This window comes from Pseudonaja textilis, chromosome 11, assembly GCF_049901715.1.
Source record: "Pseudonaja textilis isolate UNSWEBS1 chromosome 11, rPseTex1.2, whole genome shotgun sequence".
NCBI lineage: Eukaryota > Metazoa > Chordata > Lepidosauria > Squamata > Elapidae > Pseudonaja > Pseudonaja textilis.
The window spans coordinates 3,297,589-3,315,963 of NC_142000.1; the positions used below are offsets into that span (position 1 = coordinate 3,297,589).

At 45.1% G+C, this 18,375-nt stretch overlaps 1 protein-coding gene across 1 annotated transcript in view; it reads right to left on the reverse strand.

Annotated features, from left to right (window-relative positions):
* The window catches only part of LDHD (lactate dehydrogenase D), a 29,131-nt gene extending 11,280 nt beyond the window's left edge, over positions 1 to 17,851 (reverse strand). Inside the window, exons 1-6 of the mRNA XM_087940424.1 lie at positions 17,782 to 17,851; positions 14,375 to 14,487; positions 11,142 to 11,283; positions 3,940 to 4,081; positions 2,034 to 2,193; positions 706 to 905 (exon numbers count right to left, since the gene is read on the reverse strand). Of these exons, the coding sequence (XP_087796550.1) occupies positions 706 to 905; positions 2,034 to 2,193; positions 3,940 to 4,081; positions 11,142 to 11,283; positions 14,375 to 14,487; positions 17,782 to 17,841 (817 nt within the window). The 5' untranslated portion in view covers positions 17,842 to 17,851. The remainder of the gene's footprint in view (positions 1 to 705; positions 906 to 2,033; positions 2,194 to 3,939; positions 4,082 to 11,141; positions 11,284 to 14,374; positions 14,488 to 17,781) is intronic.
* Between the last annotated feature and the right edge of the window lie 524 nt (positions 17,852 to 18,375).

Below are 18,375 nucleotides of genomic sequence, written 5' to 3' on the forward strand. Positions count from 1 at the left end.
CTGACTCTGTAAACCGCTTAGAGAGGGTTGGAAAGAACCATGAAGCGGTATATAAGTCGAAGTGCTATTGCTATTGCCCTTCCTTCCTTCTTTCCTTCCTTCCTTCCTTCCTTCCTTCCTTCCTTCCTTCCTTCCTTCCTTTCCTTTCCTTTCCTTTCCTTTCCTTTCCTTTCCTTTCCTTTCCTTTCCTTCCTTCCTTTCCTTCGATTAGAATGCAGTATTGTAGGCAAACTGCCACTGCCAGCAGTTTGATCCTCACAGGCTCAAGGTTGACTCAGCCTTCCATCCTTCCAAGGTTGATAAAATGAGGCCCCAGATTGTTGGGAGAGAGAGGCTGACTCAATAAATTGCTTAGAGGGGGCTGAAAAGCACTGTGAAGCAGTATATAAGTCTAAGGGCTATTGCTATTTGGCCATCCATCCATCCATCACGCGCAGTGGTCAGAATGCAGTATGGCAGGTAAACTCTGCCCACCGCCAGGAGTTCGATCCTGACTGGCTCAAGGTTGACTCAGCCTTCCATCCTTCAGAAGTCAGTAAAATGAGGACCCAGATTGTTGGGGGCAAGAGGCTGACTCTGTAAACAGCTAAGAGAAGGTTGTCAAGCACTGGAAAGTGGTATATAAGTCTAAGTCCTGCTGTTGCTGTTCCTCTGCCTCCTCACTCCCAGTTCCCCTTCCCCACAAACATCTGGGGTCCTACTCACCAATGCGGGCAATGGGGAGCCCGGCTTGGAGAACCTGCACGGTGCTGTCCACGGCTGCTTGGATGTTGGGGAAAGCACAGATGGCCGCCACGGTGGCCTCAGGAATACCATGGAGCCTCAGCGTGGCCTGGGTGATGAAACCCAGGGTCCCCTCCGAGCCCACAAACAGCCCCGTCAAGTGGTACCCAGCAGCGCTCTTCCTGCAGAGGAAGGAAGAACCTGGTGAGGTCCGAGAACCCAACCCAGGAGAACCCCCTTCCATGCATTTAGCATTTCCATTGGCGAGAGACCCCTGGCTGGCTGGCCACAACTCACCCAGCTTTGCTGATCTCCAAAAGGGAAACGGGGCTAATGTTCAACTCATAAAATATTTCTCTGGTCTTTTTAGAGTTGCCAACAGAAAGGGAAGGGGAAGTAGGTGCAGCGGCTTTCAAAACCAAAAGTGCATTCCATAAATGTTTTCAAAGATAGTAACTAGGTGACCAAAGGTTTCTGCCTTGCAAACATCTAACTGGAGAGCATGATTGATGATTCTTGGCTATGGATGTGTCCCATTGGAGAATATGAATTACGATACACCCAGGCAGAGCTGGACATGTTAACTCCCAATAAATCCTTTTGAAGTTTTGGAAGTTTGGCTCAAGACTCGTGATTTAAATGGGGTTAAGTGCCGGAATCCTGACAGCTAAATCTGATAGACATGCATGGAAAAGGCCAGGAAAATAGCCAACCTCTTCCGTGTCACAGCCAAGAAAATGGCAGTGTGTGTGTGTGTGTGTGTGTGTCTGTGTGTGTGTGTAACTGGGTAACCAGACCTGCTCTGTAAATATCCAGAAGAACAGCAGATGGCAGCCAGAAGATACCAACAACTCAAGAGTAATTTGTTCCCAAAGGTGCTTTTTTCCAAAGGCAACTGGACTTTGTTTTTGCTTGAAGAGCTTTCGCTTTCTCATCCAAGAAGCTTCTTCAGTTCTGGGAAGACCTGGGAGAACTGAAGAAGCTTCTTGGATGAGAAAGCAAAAACTCTTCAAGGAAAAAAAGAAAGAGAGTCCATTTGCATTTTGAAAGTGCTGGCTTTGAAGACTAGAACTCAGAATCTCCTGGTTCCTAGACTGTCACCTTAAATCTTATCCAAACTGGCTTAAGCAAACTGCAGTGTGCTTGCTGCCAGTGGGGAAGACCTGCACCTCTGAAGGGCACCACACAAGGGGCACCTTTAAAAGACGTGAGCCCAACCTCAAATGGAAACCTCTACTGTGAGAGTTCCCTGCCTGCCACCCCACCCAGCTGAGACCCAAAAGGGAAGAGAGAGGTAGGTGAGGGGATACCTGGGCCGCCGGCTCTGCCCGGCTGTGTGCAGGACTCTCCCATCTGGCAGGACCACCTGTAAGTTGAGGACATTCTGGCGCATGGTGCCATAGCGCACTGCATTCGTCCCGGAGGCTGCAGTGGCCACCATGCCACAGAGCGAGGCGTCGGCCCCGGGATCTGAGGAGGAAGGGAATGGCAAAGGGAGAGGTGAACCACATCCCAACAATTGCAAGAGCCTTAGGCCAATTTTTAGGCCAAGATCAAGGGACATAACTAATACAACTCTGTAAAGCCTTAGTACTGCATCCAGTTTTGGTCACCACACTATAAAAAAGATGTTGAGACTCTAGAAAGAGTGCAGAGAAGAGCAACCAGGATGATTAGGGGACTGGAGGCTAAAACATATGAAGAATGGTTGCAGGAACTGGGCATGGCTAGTCTAGGGAAGAGAAGGACCAGGGGAGACAGGATAGCCGTCTTTCAATATTTGAGGGGCTGCTACAGAGAGGAGGAGGAAGGGGTCAAGTTATTTTCCAAGGCACCTGAAGGCCGGACAAGGAATAATGGATGGAAACTGAACAAGGAGAGATTTAACCTGGAAATAAGGAAGAATTTTCTGTGAGAACAATCAACCCATGGAACAGGAGTTGCCTTTGGGAGTTGTGGGAGCTTCATCATCCCTGGAGGCTTTCAAGAAGAGACCAGACTGCCACCTCTCAGAAATGGTGTAGGGTTTCCCGCTTGGGTAGTGGGTTGGACTTGATGACCTACAAGGTCCCTTCCAACTCTGTGTAATCCATATAAGACTGGGGAGGTGACCATCAGAACTCCAGAACTGAGTCGTAAGTACCCCTGGGGAGGCACGTCATGACTTCATTAAGCCACTGGTTGTAACTACCTGTCCTCCGTCAGCATCTCCATCGCCTGCTCTGGACATTTTTGCTAAGGGCATAGCGCACAGCCTCTTCTAAATGAGTGAAAAGCATCAGGCAAACTGTTTCATTTGGAGATCAGCTCTGGCTCACCCGATTTTATTTAGGGGGGCATCTCAGAGGGCACTTTAAAAGAAGGCCAACCATCCTCCAAACTGTGGGCCGAGCCAGGGTAAAAAAAACTTAAATGCATCTTGCATTAATTTATCTTTTCTATTACAGAGTGTGAATGTAAATAAATGACTGCTCAAAATCACTTCCATCCTTTTATCTTTCCCTTCAGAGTCAACAATTACAGTTTGAGGGCAATGCTTAGAGGGTTCTCAGGGGCTCCACCAGGACATGTGTCCACTCATAAAATATTTCTCTGGTCTTTTTAGAGTTGCCAACAGAAAGGGAGAGGGGAGCAGTGCAGCAGCTTGCAAAACCAAAAGTGCATTCCATAAATGTTTTCAAAGATAGTAACTAAGTGACGGAAGTTTCTGCCTTGCAAACATCTAACTGGAGAGCCTGATTGATGATTCTTGGCTATGGATGTGTCCCATTGGAGAATATGAATTATGATACACCCGGGGGTGGGGGAAAAACCAGGGTCAAGGGTGACAATGAATGATGTGCCTCAGAGTTGGCTACACCCAGGCAGTGCTGGACAGTTTGACTTTCAATAAATCTTTTTTTAAGTTTTGGAAGTTTGGCTCGAGACTCAGGATTTAAACGGGGGGAACTGCCGGAATCCTGACAACATGGAAGTGTGGCTTTGCACACACCCACAAGAGCATCCATGGAAGTGTAGGTTTGCTCACACACACACACACACACGTTTTGGCCGTTATCTGGCCATTTTTGACCTTTCCTCCAGAGGTTCTGCCTGAGCCTCACCTGGAGCACCTGGACAGGTATATCGACACAGCCCCTCCCAAATTTGCTAGGGGATCCCCCCCCCAACCTTGGTCCACTGATTACCCCCCCACCTGTCTCCAAGCTGCCGTACCGACAGGGAACCAGAGGCCACTCTCTCGCAAGTATTTGTTCAGTGTCTTGCGCGTCACTCCTGCCTCCACAGCAACTGTGAAATCTTCAGGGTTAAGCTCAGAAATTTGGTCCATTTTCATCATGTTGACACACACCCCTCCCTGGGAGAAAACACAGGCAGGGTTCACACAACTCTAAGACCCAGATTACAAAGATGCAGCTGATATTAGCAATAACAATAACACTTAAGACTTCTATGCCCGCCCCATAGCCCTTTACAGCACTATATATGCAAATAATGTAAGCATTATTTGCCTATTTCCTCCCACAGTCTGGGTCCTCCTTTTACCAACCTTAGAAGGATGGAAAGCGGAGAATGCTGGTGGCAAGACAAGGATGAACAGAGGTGCAGAAGCTCGTCTGTGGTTTCAGTTAATCTCTTTTTGCAGTTGGTGCGATCCTTTGAGGGTGCACGAGTCCTGGAGAGATTCGTGCCGGCGTGGGGGAGACTCGGGTAGTAGTGTGGGGAAGACAACCCCCTTGCAGCGAAGAGGAGCCCTCCAGAGCCCAACGAGCAAGAAACAGCCTCCTATCAATGGCGGCTCCGAAGTCCGGACTGCCACCGATGTAAAGAAGCGAGTGAGTGACAGTTTGTGAGATCATTGGGGAAGAGTGTGGCAGAGAAAATTAGCGGCAGAGAGGAGGATTGGAATGCCATAGACTTTTATAAGGCTGTTACAAGCGTCTGTCCAGAGCCCTAAAAGAAAGCGGCCAAAAAGCGGATGCAAGGCAAGTGAAAGTGAAAGGGCTTGGCAGACAGAAGAAAGAGATAGGACAATAACAAGTAAAAAGGGAAGTTTATGAGGTTGGGAGACTAGCGGCTGGAGGGTGCCTGGAAGTTGTGGAGGATTTGGACTATCTCATTTGATTTTTATTCTGGAAGACTTTATTAAAGCGGAGACGGGAAGAAGATCGGAGCTGACGGAACAGAGACAGTGTGGCGCCACAGGCGTTATTTAGAAACCCTATATTGTAACAATATAACTGATATAAACCACTTAACAGCCCTTTAGGGAGCATAATGATCTAATTGAGGTGGTGGTTCCATCTAAGAAATCAGGAAAATTGAACTTAGGAACGCTAAGACAAAAAGTAAAAGTGGAAGCTTCCGAATATGTGGAGATACTGTGTAATTGCAGTCACTGCTCAGCATTTTTTACCTCCCCACTTCCGGTGCGCTTGGAGTGAAAGCTCTCAAACTTAGAGACGGAAAGCTAAAAACTTACTTCAAAATTCCTTTCCCCCCTCTTTTTACTCCCTTTTTTCTGTATACATTTGCTCAATTTTTTTTCTTCTTTTTCCCTCATCATCTGGCGCTATGATGAACTCTCTCTCCTTCTTTCCTCTCTCTTTATAATGATTATAAATATGCATACTGGGGAAAGGAAAATTGATTGTTGTAACTGATTGTTAAATAATTGAATTTATTGATTTAATTGATTTATTAATAATAATGATAGTTATACTTTGATTAGATATATAGAAAAAATAGTAAGAACATTAAGTATTATTTAATTAATAAGTATAGGATTTTATGTATTAATATTATAATTTATTGTGTGATCACGATTAATCCACTTGGGAACGAATGTAATACTGTTTGTGTTTAAGAATATTTAAAATAAGGTTAGATAAATACACATATTTATTTATAATATTTAAATATAGTTGGACTTGGATATTATATATATGTTTTCTTAAGTTTTCGTGGGTACTACATGTATGGTATTCAGTTTGTTGGAGTATTTTCATCGCCATTAGTTGTGCTTTTAAAGTTGTAGCAACGCTTCGGCAGACTATACAGAAGCCTGATAATGACAGATGAGATTCTGTCAAACGCTACAACTTTAAAAGCACAACTACAATGACGTGGGAAAATACCCAAACAAAGCCGAATGCCATATATATATATATATATATATATATATATATATATACACACACACACACACACACACATATATATAATTACATGAAGTTATGTATAGAGGCTGAGCATAGACCTTACAAAATTATATATGTGATTTAGAATTTGATTTAAAATAATACAGTGATAATATTTTATATATATAAGTACTTACTCCAGTAACCAGTTAAGAGCACAGCTATCCAGCAGATAGATAGATTAAGTAATTAGATACTGGTCAATCCTAATACAGAGATTCTATCACTGAATGTTAATTTGGGATAATATAATTAATATAGTACAACAACAGAAACAAATCTTAAAAGAAATGACTTCCACAACTGCTACAGCTCTGAAAACTGGAAGAAAGGTCATCCCGACGTTAACAACTACATTGGCAACAGCTTTGCCCATGGCACAAAAAAACCATAGAAGAAGCATTCATTACCAGTGGAGAAACAAGCTAACATCTCGAATGCCAACATCCAATCAATTTTGCTGACTTTACAGGAATCGATGACGAAGCTGCAAGAAACAATGATGAAAAACCATAACGAGAGCCGAGCAGATATCAATGAACTAAAAGAGGAGATGGGGAAATTAAAAGCAGAAATGAAAGTGGATATCTCCAAAGTAGAGGACAAAGCTGGATTATTACAGCAGGCCTTGGAGAAAAATGAAGCAACAATAAAAGAGGTAAAGAAAAGGACTGAATGAACCGAAAGGAAATTAGAAAGGGTAGATGAAGAATTAAAGAATGTGAGTAAAGAAATGGAGGACTCACTGGTCTACCTAGAGATGGACAAGGCTGCTACATACTTGAGATTCCAAAATGTAGTGGAATCCAAAGAAGACGACCTGGAACAACTAATGGCGGGAATATTGGCTGGACTATTGGAAAAGGATAAAGATGACATCTTAAAGGAGTTCGATGAAGCTTATAGGATTAGCACTAATTATTTCAGATGATCCCAATCAAAGTACACAATTTTTTTTTTGAAGAACTTAATAAAATAACTGTAAAATTTATCTGGCAAGAGAAAAAGCCTAGAATAAATTTAAAGGCAATGCAGGATATGAAGAGCAGGGGAGGGCTGGCACTTCCAAATTGGGAGTTGTATTATAGTGCAGCCTCTTTAGTATGGTTGAAGGAATGGGTGAATTTAACCAATAAGAGAATATTATTCTTAGAAGGCCATGACTTGCAGAGGGGATGGCTTGTTTTTTTATGGGATGTCGGGAAAACTAGCCAGAAATATTTTCACAGACACCTAATCAGAGACTCATTATTAACTAATTGGAAGAAAATATGGAAAAAACACTATTTAAAAATACCAATTTGGATTTCAACAATGGAGGCGATGCTTCACTCAAATAATCTGGATATCACTAAAATGATTAAATATAAGGATCTATTGGATACACAAGGAAATTTGAAATCATGGCAAGAACTTCAAGAGTGGGGACTAAAAATTGATCAGTGGGCATATCTTCAAATTCAAAGTAGATATAAACAGGACAAGAAAGAATTTGGAATTAACAATAAACTCCAGCAATTAGATAAAATTTTATTAGGATCAGGCAAAAAAAAAAATCATAATTATTTATTAGAAGTAGAATTAGAAGAAGAAATTGTAAAAGGGAACATGATAGCCTGGAGTAGGAATATAGGACGTAGCATCACCATAACAGAATGGGAAAAGGTCTGGGATAGAAATAATAAAATCAGTAGCATACAAAGAAAATACCTATAAAATGTTTTATAGATGGCACCTTCCTTCTTTGAGATTAGCGAAGATGCACCCCAATATGAGTCCGAATTGCTGGAAATGCAAAAAAAAAAGAGGGAACCTTTTTCCATATGTGGTGGTCCTGTACTCAAAAATATTGGCAGAAAATTAGAAATTGGCTGGAAGAAATAACAAGAGAACAGATCGAATTCAAACCAGAGTCCTTTCTGTTAGGGATCTTTGATAAACAAATATCAAAAAAAGTGAAATATATAATAATACACATTTTGACAGCGGCCAGATTGGCTTTTGCACAATGTTGGAAGCAGCCTCATGTTCCATCAGAGGAGATGATCATTCAAAAAATTTCAAGTTGTGCAGAAATGGACAAATTAACTTTGGCATTAAAAATAAAGACACTTCAATATACTACTACAGCTGGAACTGCTGGTACAAATGGATAGACCAAAGTTAGACTTCACACTAAAAGGCAAAAGAGGATAGGATAAATCCATAGCAGTGATAAACAGATATATGTAAGGATTAGGTGTGTTTTTGGCATAAAATAAGGATAAAAAAGAGGTCTTACAAACTGTTGAAGATGAGAATGTTTTTAATTGTTTTCCATTTTTTTCTTTCTATTTTCTTCTCCCTTTCTTCTTTTTCTCTCTTTCATTTATGTATGTGTTGCTGGTTTGTTTTAATTGTAAAATCAATAAAATTTATTTTTTAAAAAAAGAAGGATGGAAAGCAGAGTCAACCTTGAGCCGGTTAGGATCGAACTGCTGGCAGTCAGCAGAATTAGCCTGCAATGCTGCATTCTAGTCATCGCACCACTGGGGTTCATATTGCTTAATCGGTGGTGGGATTCAAATTTTTTTACCACCAGTTCTGTGGGTGTGGCTTGGTGGGCGTGGCAGGGGAAAGTTACTGCAAACTCCCCCTTCCCTCCCTACCCCACTAACCTGCTTTCCAGCTCCATTCTCCTGTGTAGGACAACCAAAGGAGACCCAGCCGATCAGCTGGGACTCAACGGGAGGCAGAGAAGAGATAGGGTTGGCGGGGCCAGTCAGAGGTGGGATTGGCCATTTCTCTGAACTACTCAAACTTTCCACTACTGGTTCTCTAGAACTGGTCAGAATCGGCTGAAAACCACCTCTGTGCTTATTTCGGGAAAAGTTTCTTAAAATCAAATCTTCAGCCTGAGCTGGGGCTTGGACTAGAAGATCTCTAGGGTCCTTTCCATAGACAATGTTATTTCGTTAACGCTCCTACAAATTCCTACCCTAGGCTGCAGGCATGGAATCTCCTGGTGGTGTCCACTCCACATTTCTCACAGCTCGGACTGTCTTACTGTCGGTCAACTACCAATGGCCATCCAGCTGGGGAGAATATGTTGCACCCAAAGCCTTAAAACCCCACTGAGATTTACTGCAATAGTCTCGTTCATACTGCATGATACAACAACGATCGCGTCTCACGTCAATGTAAGTTAGGAAAACCCACCTACAATTCCAAATTGGGGAGGAGGGCAGATACTGGAGTCTCCCATAGACCTTCTTAGTTCCCAGCTAAGCTGTTCTTTTCCTAATTAAGGTGGCTCACCCAGCTACAGGCTGAACTTGGCAGGGCCACTGAGCAGGAGGGGAAACCAAGGGTGCAAAAGGGAAGTTGGTTATCAGGCTGACGGAGACCGACCCCCTCCCCTTATTCGTCTCCCTTTCTAGAAGTGGGGCTTGGATCTGGCTCTCCCTCCTTGTGGGTCAGCCTTTCAGTGTCTGGGGAAACTCTGGATTCTGGACTAGGATCCCGTGCCATTCGAGCCTGGTTCAGCCAACACACCAAACCCTAATGTGGTCTGAGGTAGCCCAGGCACTCGCCGTTGACAAACCAAGTTTTAAGGCCTGCAGGATGGTGCATGTAACTCATCCAAGAAGGAGCCACCGCTTGGTGTCAAATGTGCAAGCCGTCCACACGGTGCTTTAGTCTATAGTCCATAAAGAGGAGGAGGTCAGTTTGTTCTCCAAAGCATCAACGGGCAAGGACAAGAAACAACGGATGGAAACTAATCAAGGAGAGAAGCAACCTGGAATTAAGGAGAAACTTCCTAACAGGGAGGACAATTAACCAGTGGAACAACTTGCCACTAGAAGTTGTAGGTGCTCCGTCACTGGAGGTTTTTAAGAAGAGACTGGGCAGCCATTTGTATGAAATGGTGTAGTAGGGTCTCCTGCTTGAACAGTGGGTTACTCTAGATGACCTCCAAGGTCCCTTCCAACTCTGTTAATATAATATAATCTAAATGCCAAAGTCCCTTCCAGACTCTATTTTGAATTAAAATTGATCCATGCCATCCCAGCTCGCCAACCAAAGCTCAGAAGTTCCAAAGATGCTTTTTTTTCAAGAGGCAACTGGAGTTTCTGGGTTGGTTTTTTTTTTTTTGGAAGACGTTTCGCTTCTCATCCAAGAAGCTTTCTCCATTCCTCACCACCCAGTCAGAGCTGAAGAAGCTTCTTGGATGAGAAGCGAAATGCCTTCAAAGAAAAACAACAAACTCCAATTGCCTCTGGACAACCCTGACCTGGAGGACTGAGAGCCTCCATAGATAAGCTCAGAAGGTCCCACCAATCAACCCTGAAGAAACCACATTGACTTGAAAAATGTAGACCAAAAAATACAAAAATCTCAGTTATTGTGTCATTGTATATACACGTTTCCTGTTTTGTGACTATACATTATTTTTATCCTTATTTTTCACCCATTCATTCCACCTCTCTCATGTCGCATAATATTTTCGATCTTCTTTGCCTTTCAGTTCCAAAGTGAATTTTATCTAGTTGATCACAGTCCATTATATTTTTAATCAGAACTTCATCTGGTGGTATTTTATCACTTTTCCAATGTTGTGCTAAAGTGATTCTTGCTGAAGTTAAGATGTCTACAATAAGGTATCTTTTATCTTTACTCAAATTCCCTTTAATCATACCTAATAAAAAAGTTTCGGGTTCCAATTTTAATTTATATTTTGTAATCTCAAAAAGCCATCTCTGTATTTTCTTCCAGTATTTTCTGACCTCTATACATTGCCACCACATGTGGAAAAATGTTCCTTTCTTTTGTTTGCACTTCCAGCATTCTGGTTTCAAGGTTGGATACATTTTCACCCGTCGTGCCAGCACTAAGTGCCATCTACAAAACATGTATTTTTTGTATTTTTTTTAAAAAATAAAAATATATTTTAAAAAAATAAAAATAAAAAATAAAAATATAGACCAAGCAGAGTTGGCAGATCCAGGCCCTGAGATCCAGCTGAACTAGAGCAACTCCCAGTTAAGACTCAGGCCAGATCCTATGCAGGATTAAGCCCCAAGAGCAGGGGCTTAATCCTGCATAGGATTCCAGAATTCTGGAAATTGAAGTCCACAAGTCTTAAAATTTGCCAAATTTGGAGACCTCTGCCCAAGAGCCTCTGCAGAGACCAAGCCAGCCTCTGCTCTACCTGGCTGCAGTTCCTCCAGTTCTTACCTGCACGGCGGTGACCCCTCCTTCCAGCCCTGTCCCCGTCCCAAAGGGGATGACAGGAACCCCTCGGCTGTAGCACGTCGCTGCCAGCAGGCTGACCTGCTCCACAGTCCGGGGCCAGGCCACGGCATCTGGGGGGCAGTTCCTAGGAGGGAGGGACATAGCAAGCCTCTTTACAGGGTCGTTCTAGACTTACGACCAAAATTTTATGTTAAAGCAAGAGGTTTTTACGATTTTTCTTGCCACCGTTGTTAAGTGAATCACTTGCAGTCGTTAAATTAGTAACATGGCCGTTAAGTGAATCTGTCTTCCCCATTGACTTCATAGAACATCATAGAATAACAAAGTTGGAAGGGACCTTGGAGGTCATCTAGTCCCTGCAAATATTAGCCTCTACCTGGGATCGAACTCACAGCTCCTGATTGTGAGGCGAGAGCTCCACCTCTAGGCCACCACAAACTTTGTCAGAAGGTAGCAAAAGGTGATCCCGTGTGACCCCCCCGGGAAAATTGCAACCGTCATAAATATGAGTCAGTTGCCAACCGTCTGAATTTTTGTCACGTTGACTATGGAAATGCTACAACGGTCATAAAGTGTGAAAAGCCATCATAAGCCATGAGCCTTGGTGGCGCAGCGATGAGAGTGCAGTACTGCAGGCTCCTTCTACTGACTGCCGGCTGCCTGCAATTTCGGAGATTGAATCCAACCAGGCTGAATGTTGACTCAGCCTTCCATCCTTCCAAGGTGGGTAAAACGAGGACCCAGATTGTTGGGGGCAACAGGCTGACTCTGTAAACCGCTAAGAGAGGGCTGGAAAGCAGTATATAAGCCTAAGTGCTATTGCTCTCTCTCTCTCTCTCTCTCTCTCTCTCTCTCTATCTGTCCATCTGTCTGTCTCTCTCTCTATTTATTCATCCATTCATCCATCCATCCGTCCAATCTATCTCTATATCTATCTAAGAGCCGTGGTGGCGTAGTGGTTAAGAATGCAGTATTGCAGGCGAACTCAATCCCCTGCCAGGAGTTCAATCCTGACCAGCACAAGGTTGACTCAGCCTCCCATCCTTCCGAAGTGGGTAAAATGAGGACCCAGATTGTTGGGGGCAAGAGGCTGAGAGAGGACTATAAAGCACTGTGAAGCGGTATATAAGTCTAACTGCTGTTGCTAAGTGCTATAAATCACTTTTTTTACTGCCATTGTAACTTCAAATGGTCATTAAATGATCTGTTGTAAATCAAGGACTACCTGTGCATTGGTGGGATTCAATTTTTACCACCAGTTCTGTGGGTGTGGCTTGGTAGGTGTGGTGTGGCTTGGTGGGCATGGCAGGGGAAGGATACTGTAAAATCCCCCTTCCCTCCCCACCCCACTAACCTGCTTTCCAGCTCCGTTCTCCTGTGAAGGGCAACCAAAGAAGACCCAGCCGATCAGCCGGGACTCCATGGGAGGCAGAGAAGAGATGAGGTTGGCGGGTCAGGTGGCTTTGGCCGGTTCTCTGAACTACTCAAAATTTCCACTACTGGTTCTCCAGAACTGGTCAGAACCTGCTGAATCCCACCTCTGCACCTGTGCAAAGGAGGCTGGGAGCACCTTAGCCGACTAGCACCTTTTAATAAATATAATTAATAACTTTTAAAAATGCTTTTGCAAACAGCCAGCCCAGCTCTGCCCCCACCACAGATGATGCAAAACCCTTTTGGGGGACAGAGCAACAATTCTTCCAACATACAATTTGGGCTTTGAAAAGACTGTGAGAGATCGGGAGACCTCGCTTACTGAATGCCTTGTTTAGTGACTATTCCAAGTATAGTTCTCTGAGCAATTCTCACAATTCTGACCCCGTGGCAATGCAATCATCATTTGCGTGTTTCACAACAGGCATCCGACAAAGTGAATCAAAGAAGAAGCTGGTGATAAAATTATAAGTTGTGGACATGTGATGGCTCACTTAATGATCAGAGTGACTTGCTTAATAACTGAAGTGGAAGTGAGGTCATACGTATTATTGCGGTCATATGCTTAGTGACCACAGCACTTAGCAAGAGAATTGCAATTGCGGTCGCAATTGCGGTCGCTAACTGGGGATTACCTATATCCATTTTTTTATTCCAAGCCTTATCACAGCAAATATAGCAATAGCACTTAGATTTATATACCGCTTCACAGTGCTTTTCCAGCCCTCTCTAAGCAGTTTACGGAGTCAGCCTCTTGCCCCCAACAATCTGGGTCCTCATTTTGCCCACCTCAGAAGGAGGGAAGGTTGAGTCAACCTTGAGCCAGTGAGAATCGATCTCAGGGCAGTGGGCAGAGTTAGCCTGCAATGCTGCATTCTAACCACTGTGCATCATGGATGGATGGATGGATGGATGGAAGGAAAGAAAGAGGGAAGGGCAATAGCAATAGACTTATATATTGCTTCACAGTGCTTTTCCAGCCCTCTCTAAGCAGTTTACAGAGTCAGCCTATTGTCCCCAACAATCTGGGTCCTCATTTTATGGGACGGAAGGCTGAGCTAACCTTGAGCCACTGAGAATCCAACTGCTGGCAGTGGGCAGAATTAGCCTGCAATACTGCATTCTAACCACTGCACACCATGGATGGATGGATGGATGGATGGATGGATGGATGGATGGAAGGAAGGAAGGAAGGAAGGAAGGAAGGAAGGAAGGGAGGGAGGGAGGGAGGGAGGGAGGGAGGGAGGGAGGACGGGAAATAGCAATAGCACTTAGACTTCATTGCTTCACACCACTTTATAGCGCTCTCTAAGCTGTTTATAAACTCTGTAGTCAGCCTATTGTCCCCCAACCATCTGGGGCCTCATTTTACCCACCTCTGAAGGATGGAAGGCTGAGTCAGCCTTGAGCCTGGTGAGATTCGAAATTGCAGGCAGGTGGCAGTCAGCAGAAGTCGCCTGCAGTACTGCACTCTCACCACTGAGCCACCGTGGCTCAAATATAGCCTCCAATCATTTCAAAAGTTTGGGATTTCCCATTTCCTCAACATCCACGAAGGACCAAGGAGGAGACACCCGATCTATCACTTACCACTTTGTTGTGGGCATGCACTGAGAGCTTACACACTGCAGACAAATTGTGTGTCCAATCACACTTGGGCCAGTAAAGAACATTCCTCTTCCAGATGAGGAGAAAGAGGGCAGAAGCCTCCAAGGAGCATTGTGAGGCTCTCAGAGGCCTGAAAATGTTCTGGCGACAGGCGTGTTGTAGAAAAGACATACCTGTGCATAGATTCGTCCTGCCCATGTTGCTCACGGACGACGGTGGATGTGGACACATTGGGGGCCCCCACAATTGCTCTGAGGGAGTTGAGGAAGTCCTCTGTCAGCCACTCCTGGGGGAGGAAAGGAGGCCACATGGAGATGACGACAGAAGATGGAGGCCAGAATTCCTTCACGGCTGTCTCAACGGGAGCAGTGGCTAGTCCACATTATAGGATTCCCCACGGGCACCCCCTTCCCAGCCATGGGTTCAGCAGATCCACTAACTTCTTCATCCTTTCCTTTCTTTCTGTTTGCACCCATTTCCGCGAGGCACTAAAACAGACCCCAACCAATGGGAATTAAACATTCCTACCAGTGAGGACAATTAGCCAGTGGAACGGTTTGCCACCAGAAGTTGTGGGCGCTTCATCACTGGAGGCTTTTAAGAAGAAACTGCGCAGCCACTTGTCTGAAATGGTAGAGGTTCTCCTGCTGGAGCAGGGGGTTGGACTAGAAGACCTCCAAGGTCCCTTCCAGCTCTATTCCTGTTCAGTTTTCTATTCTATTCTATTCTATTCTATTCTATTCTATTCTATTCTATTCTATTCTTTCTACTAGACTTGACTTCTATTCTATTCTATTCTATTCTATTCTATATTCTATTCTATTCTATTCTACTATTCTCTTCTCTTCTCCTTCTTCATTCCATTCCATTCTATTCCATTTTCTATTCCATTTTCTATTCTATTCTATTCTATTCTTTCTACTTGACTTGACTTGACTTGACTTGACTTCTATTCTATTCTATTCTATTCTATTCTAAATTCTAATTCTATTCCTTAATCTATTCTATTCATTCAATTCTAATTCTAATAATTCTAATTCTATTATATTAATTCAATTCTAATAATTCTAATTTTAATAATTCTTATTCTATTCATTCAATCCTAATTCTAATAATCCCAATTCTAATCTATTCAATTCTACACTATTAATTCAATTCTAATACCAATAATTCTAATAGTTCTTATTATTTTTACTCCTATTCCTAATTCATTTCCCTTTCTGTAAAAAAGGGAGAAGCTCCATCCAGTGGAGCTGAGCTCCTGGTGGCCCTTGTAGGCCTCCCTCCCCTTTCCGGGTTCTTGGGAACAGGACGACATTTCCGTTTCCAGGCTCTCTCTAGGATTCCCATTCTAATATTAACCAGCCCTGGCCCTGCTTAGCTTTAGAGGTCAGACCACAGAAATAGCTTCCGTCCCAAAGAAAACCCAGCAGCCAACGCTTCTGATGGGGATCTCGAAGGCGGGGAAAAAGGCTGGAGATCTAGTAGATCTCTACTTCTGATCTGCCACCAGACACCCAGTTTGGCGGCCTCAAGACTGTTACGTGCTGGATCGGCTGTAGACCCCCTCACCTCTGCAGCTGCAGACTAGATCTGTGCAAAGATCTACTGCGACATTTTGGGATGAACACCCTTCGGAGAGCGTGAGAGGAGGAATGGATTTCCAGAGAAAAACGGCAGACTACAGGAACCATTTGCATCACTCAGGTGACCCTGAGGACGCAGAGAAACCTCCAAGGGGCCTCAGTGACCCTGCAAATGACCAGCTGTTTGCAAAGAATATAAATCCTTCCATTCCCCGTTATCCTGTCAAAGTTGAAGCAGCTTCTTGGATGCGGCAACTGGACTTTGTTTTTTGCTTTTGAAGATGTTTCGCTTCTCATCCAGGAAGATTCTACAACTCTAACCGGACGGTGGGGAATAGAAGGATTTATACTCCTTGCAGACCGCTGGTCATTTGCGTACTTTTGGAGAACCGCTGAGGCCACTTGGAAGATTATCTGTGTCTTCAGGGTCACCTGACACAGATAAACCTCCAAATGCTCCTGTCACGCCCTTGGTGGAGACTGACTCTGAGGAAGAGGAGGAACAGCCGACAGGGAAGGGGAGTGTGGCTCCGGAGGTGGTGGAGGAGGCTGGGGAAGGGCAGAGGTCGGCTGGGCAGTCAGAGAAGGACCCTTATCCATCCTAGGGCACGCAGGGAGGAGAGGGGAGGGGCCTGCCTAGCCGGACTCTGCCCTTCCCCAGCCTCCTCCACAACCTCCGGAGCCACACTCCCCTTCCCTGTCGGCTGTTCCTCCTCTTCCTCAGAGTCAGTCTCCACCAGGGGTATGACAGCTCCAGTGACCCTCTAAAAGGATGCAAACGGGCAGCTTATTTTCAAGGAATATAAATTCTTCCATTCCTCACAATCCAGTCAGAGTGGAAGAAGCTTTTTGGATGAGAAGCGAAATGTCTTCAAAGAGAAAAAAAAACAAGGAAGTCGAGTTGCCTCCTGAAAAAAACAACAACAACCCTTTTGGGACAACCGCGACCTGGACGACTGAGAATCCCTACAGACTTTTACAACTTTAACGGAGACATGGCTGGCTGGGGAATTCTGGAAGCTGAAACCCACAGGTGTTAAAGTTGCCACGGCTGCCCACCCTTGTTCTAATAATCCAAGGGTGGGGGGGTGGGGGACGGACTATGGTCCTTTTATGATTTGTGGACTTCAACTCCCAGAATTCCTGAGCCAGCCATCCTGGCTGAGAAATTCTGGGAGTTGAAGTCCACAAGTTTGGGGAGCCTTGTTTAAACTAGGGTGTTCACCTTGGCGACTTTAAGACTTGTGGACTTCAACTCCCAGAATTCCTCAGCCAGCTTTGCTGGCTGAGGAATTCTGGGAGTTGAAGTCCACAAGTCTTAAAGTCGCCAAGGTTGGACACCCCTGCTCTAAACTAACTTCAATCTCTAAACTTCCCTTACAGCAGGAGGTTCTCCAACCTTGGCTGGGGAATTCTGGGAGTTGAAGTCCACCAGGCTTAAAGTGGCCAAGGTTGGACACCCCTGCCTTACGGTACAAACTGGCGTTCCAGCGACTGGGAGCCCAAACGCACCGGGTCCAACCCGGAGTAGCAGAAAACTCCGGTGGGGGTGGGGGGAATCAAATAATTGGGTTTTGCTCTGAGGAGAAGCCAGGAAAAGAAGCGAGAACCTGGCTCACATACGCAAGGTAAGCAAGCCAGCAGCAAAGCTCTCTTGCGGTACAAGATTTACAAACGGGTGGCTCCAGCGACTGGGAGCCCAAACGCGCCCGGTGCAAACCGGGAGTAGCAGAAAACTCCGGGGGTGGAGGGAGAAACCCCCAATAATTGAGTTTTTGCGCTGGGGAGAAGCCAAGAAAAGAGGCAAGGACCTGGCTCAGGTAGGTAGGCAGGTAAGCAAGCGAGCAGAAAACTAGCAGACCAGCAGCTGAGCCGTGCAAGCTTTCTCCGTGCAAGGGGTGAAGCCTTCCCCCGCCCCCCAAACCGGTCCTTTGCTGCTCGACCCCAGGAGGGACCGTGCCCGGCCACCCTTTCCCCGTCAGTCACCCCCGTACCTTGGCGGGCGCTGCAGAGAAGCGCCTGGCCGGCCAGCCCAGAGCGCGCCCCACAGCCATGGCTGTCCGCGGGGCGTGCCGAGGGAGGGCGGCAGGGAGGCGGTTGCAGCTGCGGCTTAAGGAGGACCGGGAGCCCGGAGGCGGAACTCTGCGCCAGCCCCAGGCGTTCCCCGGCCGGCCTTCACCGCGCCAAAAAAAAAGGATATTCGCAGTATGCAACCGTTGCACTGCGTTGCTCCAATGCAGCCTGACCAGCCGGCGGTAAATCGGGAGACTTTGCAAAAAGTCTTTCATGCTCCGCAACTGGCTTTATTCTCCCCTCACGCACCCCCCCCCCGGGAAGCGCCCTTGCAAATCTCATAAATATATAACTGCCTAAAAGTCTGTAGAATTTCTCCGTCGTGGTTGTCCCAAAGGTGCTTTTTCAGGAATTAACTGGACTTTTGGTTTTTTTGCTTTTCTTTGAAGACCTTTCACTTGTTTATTATTTTTTTATTTGATTTGTCAATCGCTTACAAGATAATAGGTATAAGTATGAGTAAGAATACAGGGAATAGGTACGAATGAATGGGGACAATAGGACAGGGACGGGAG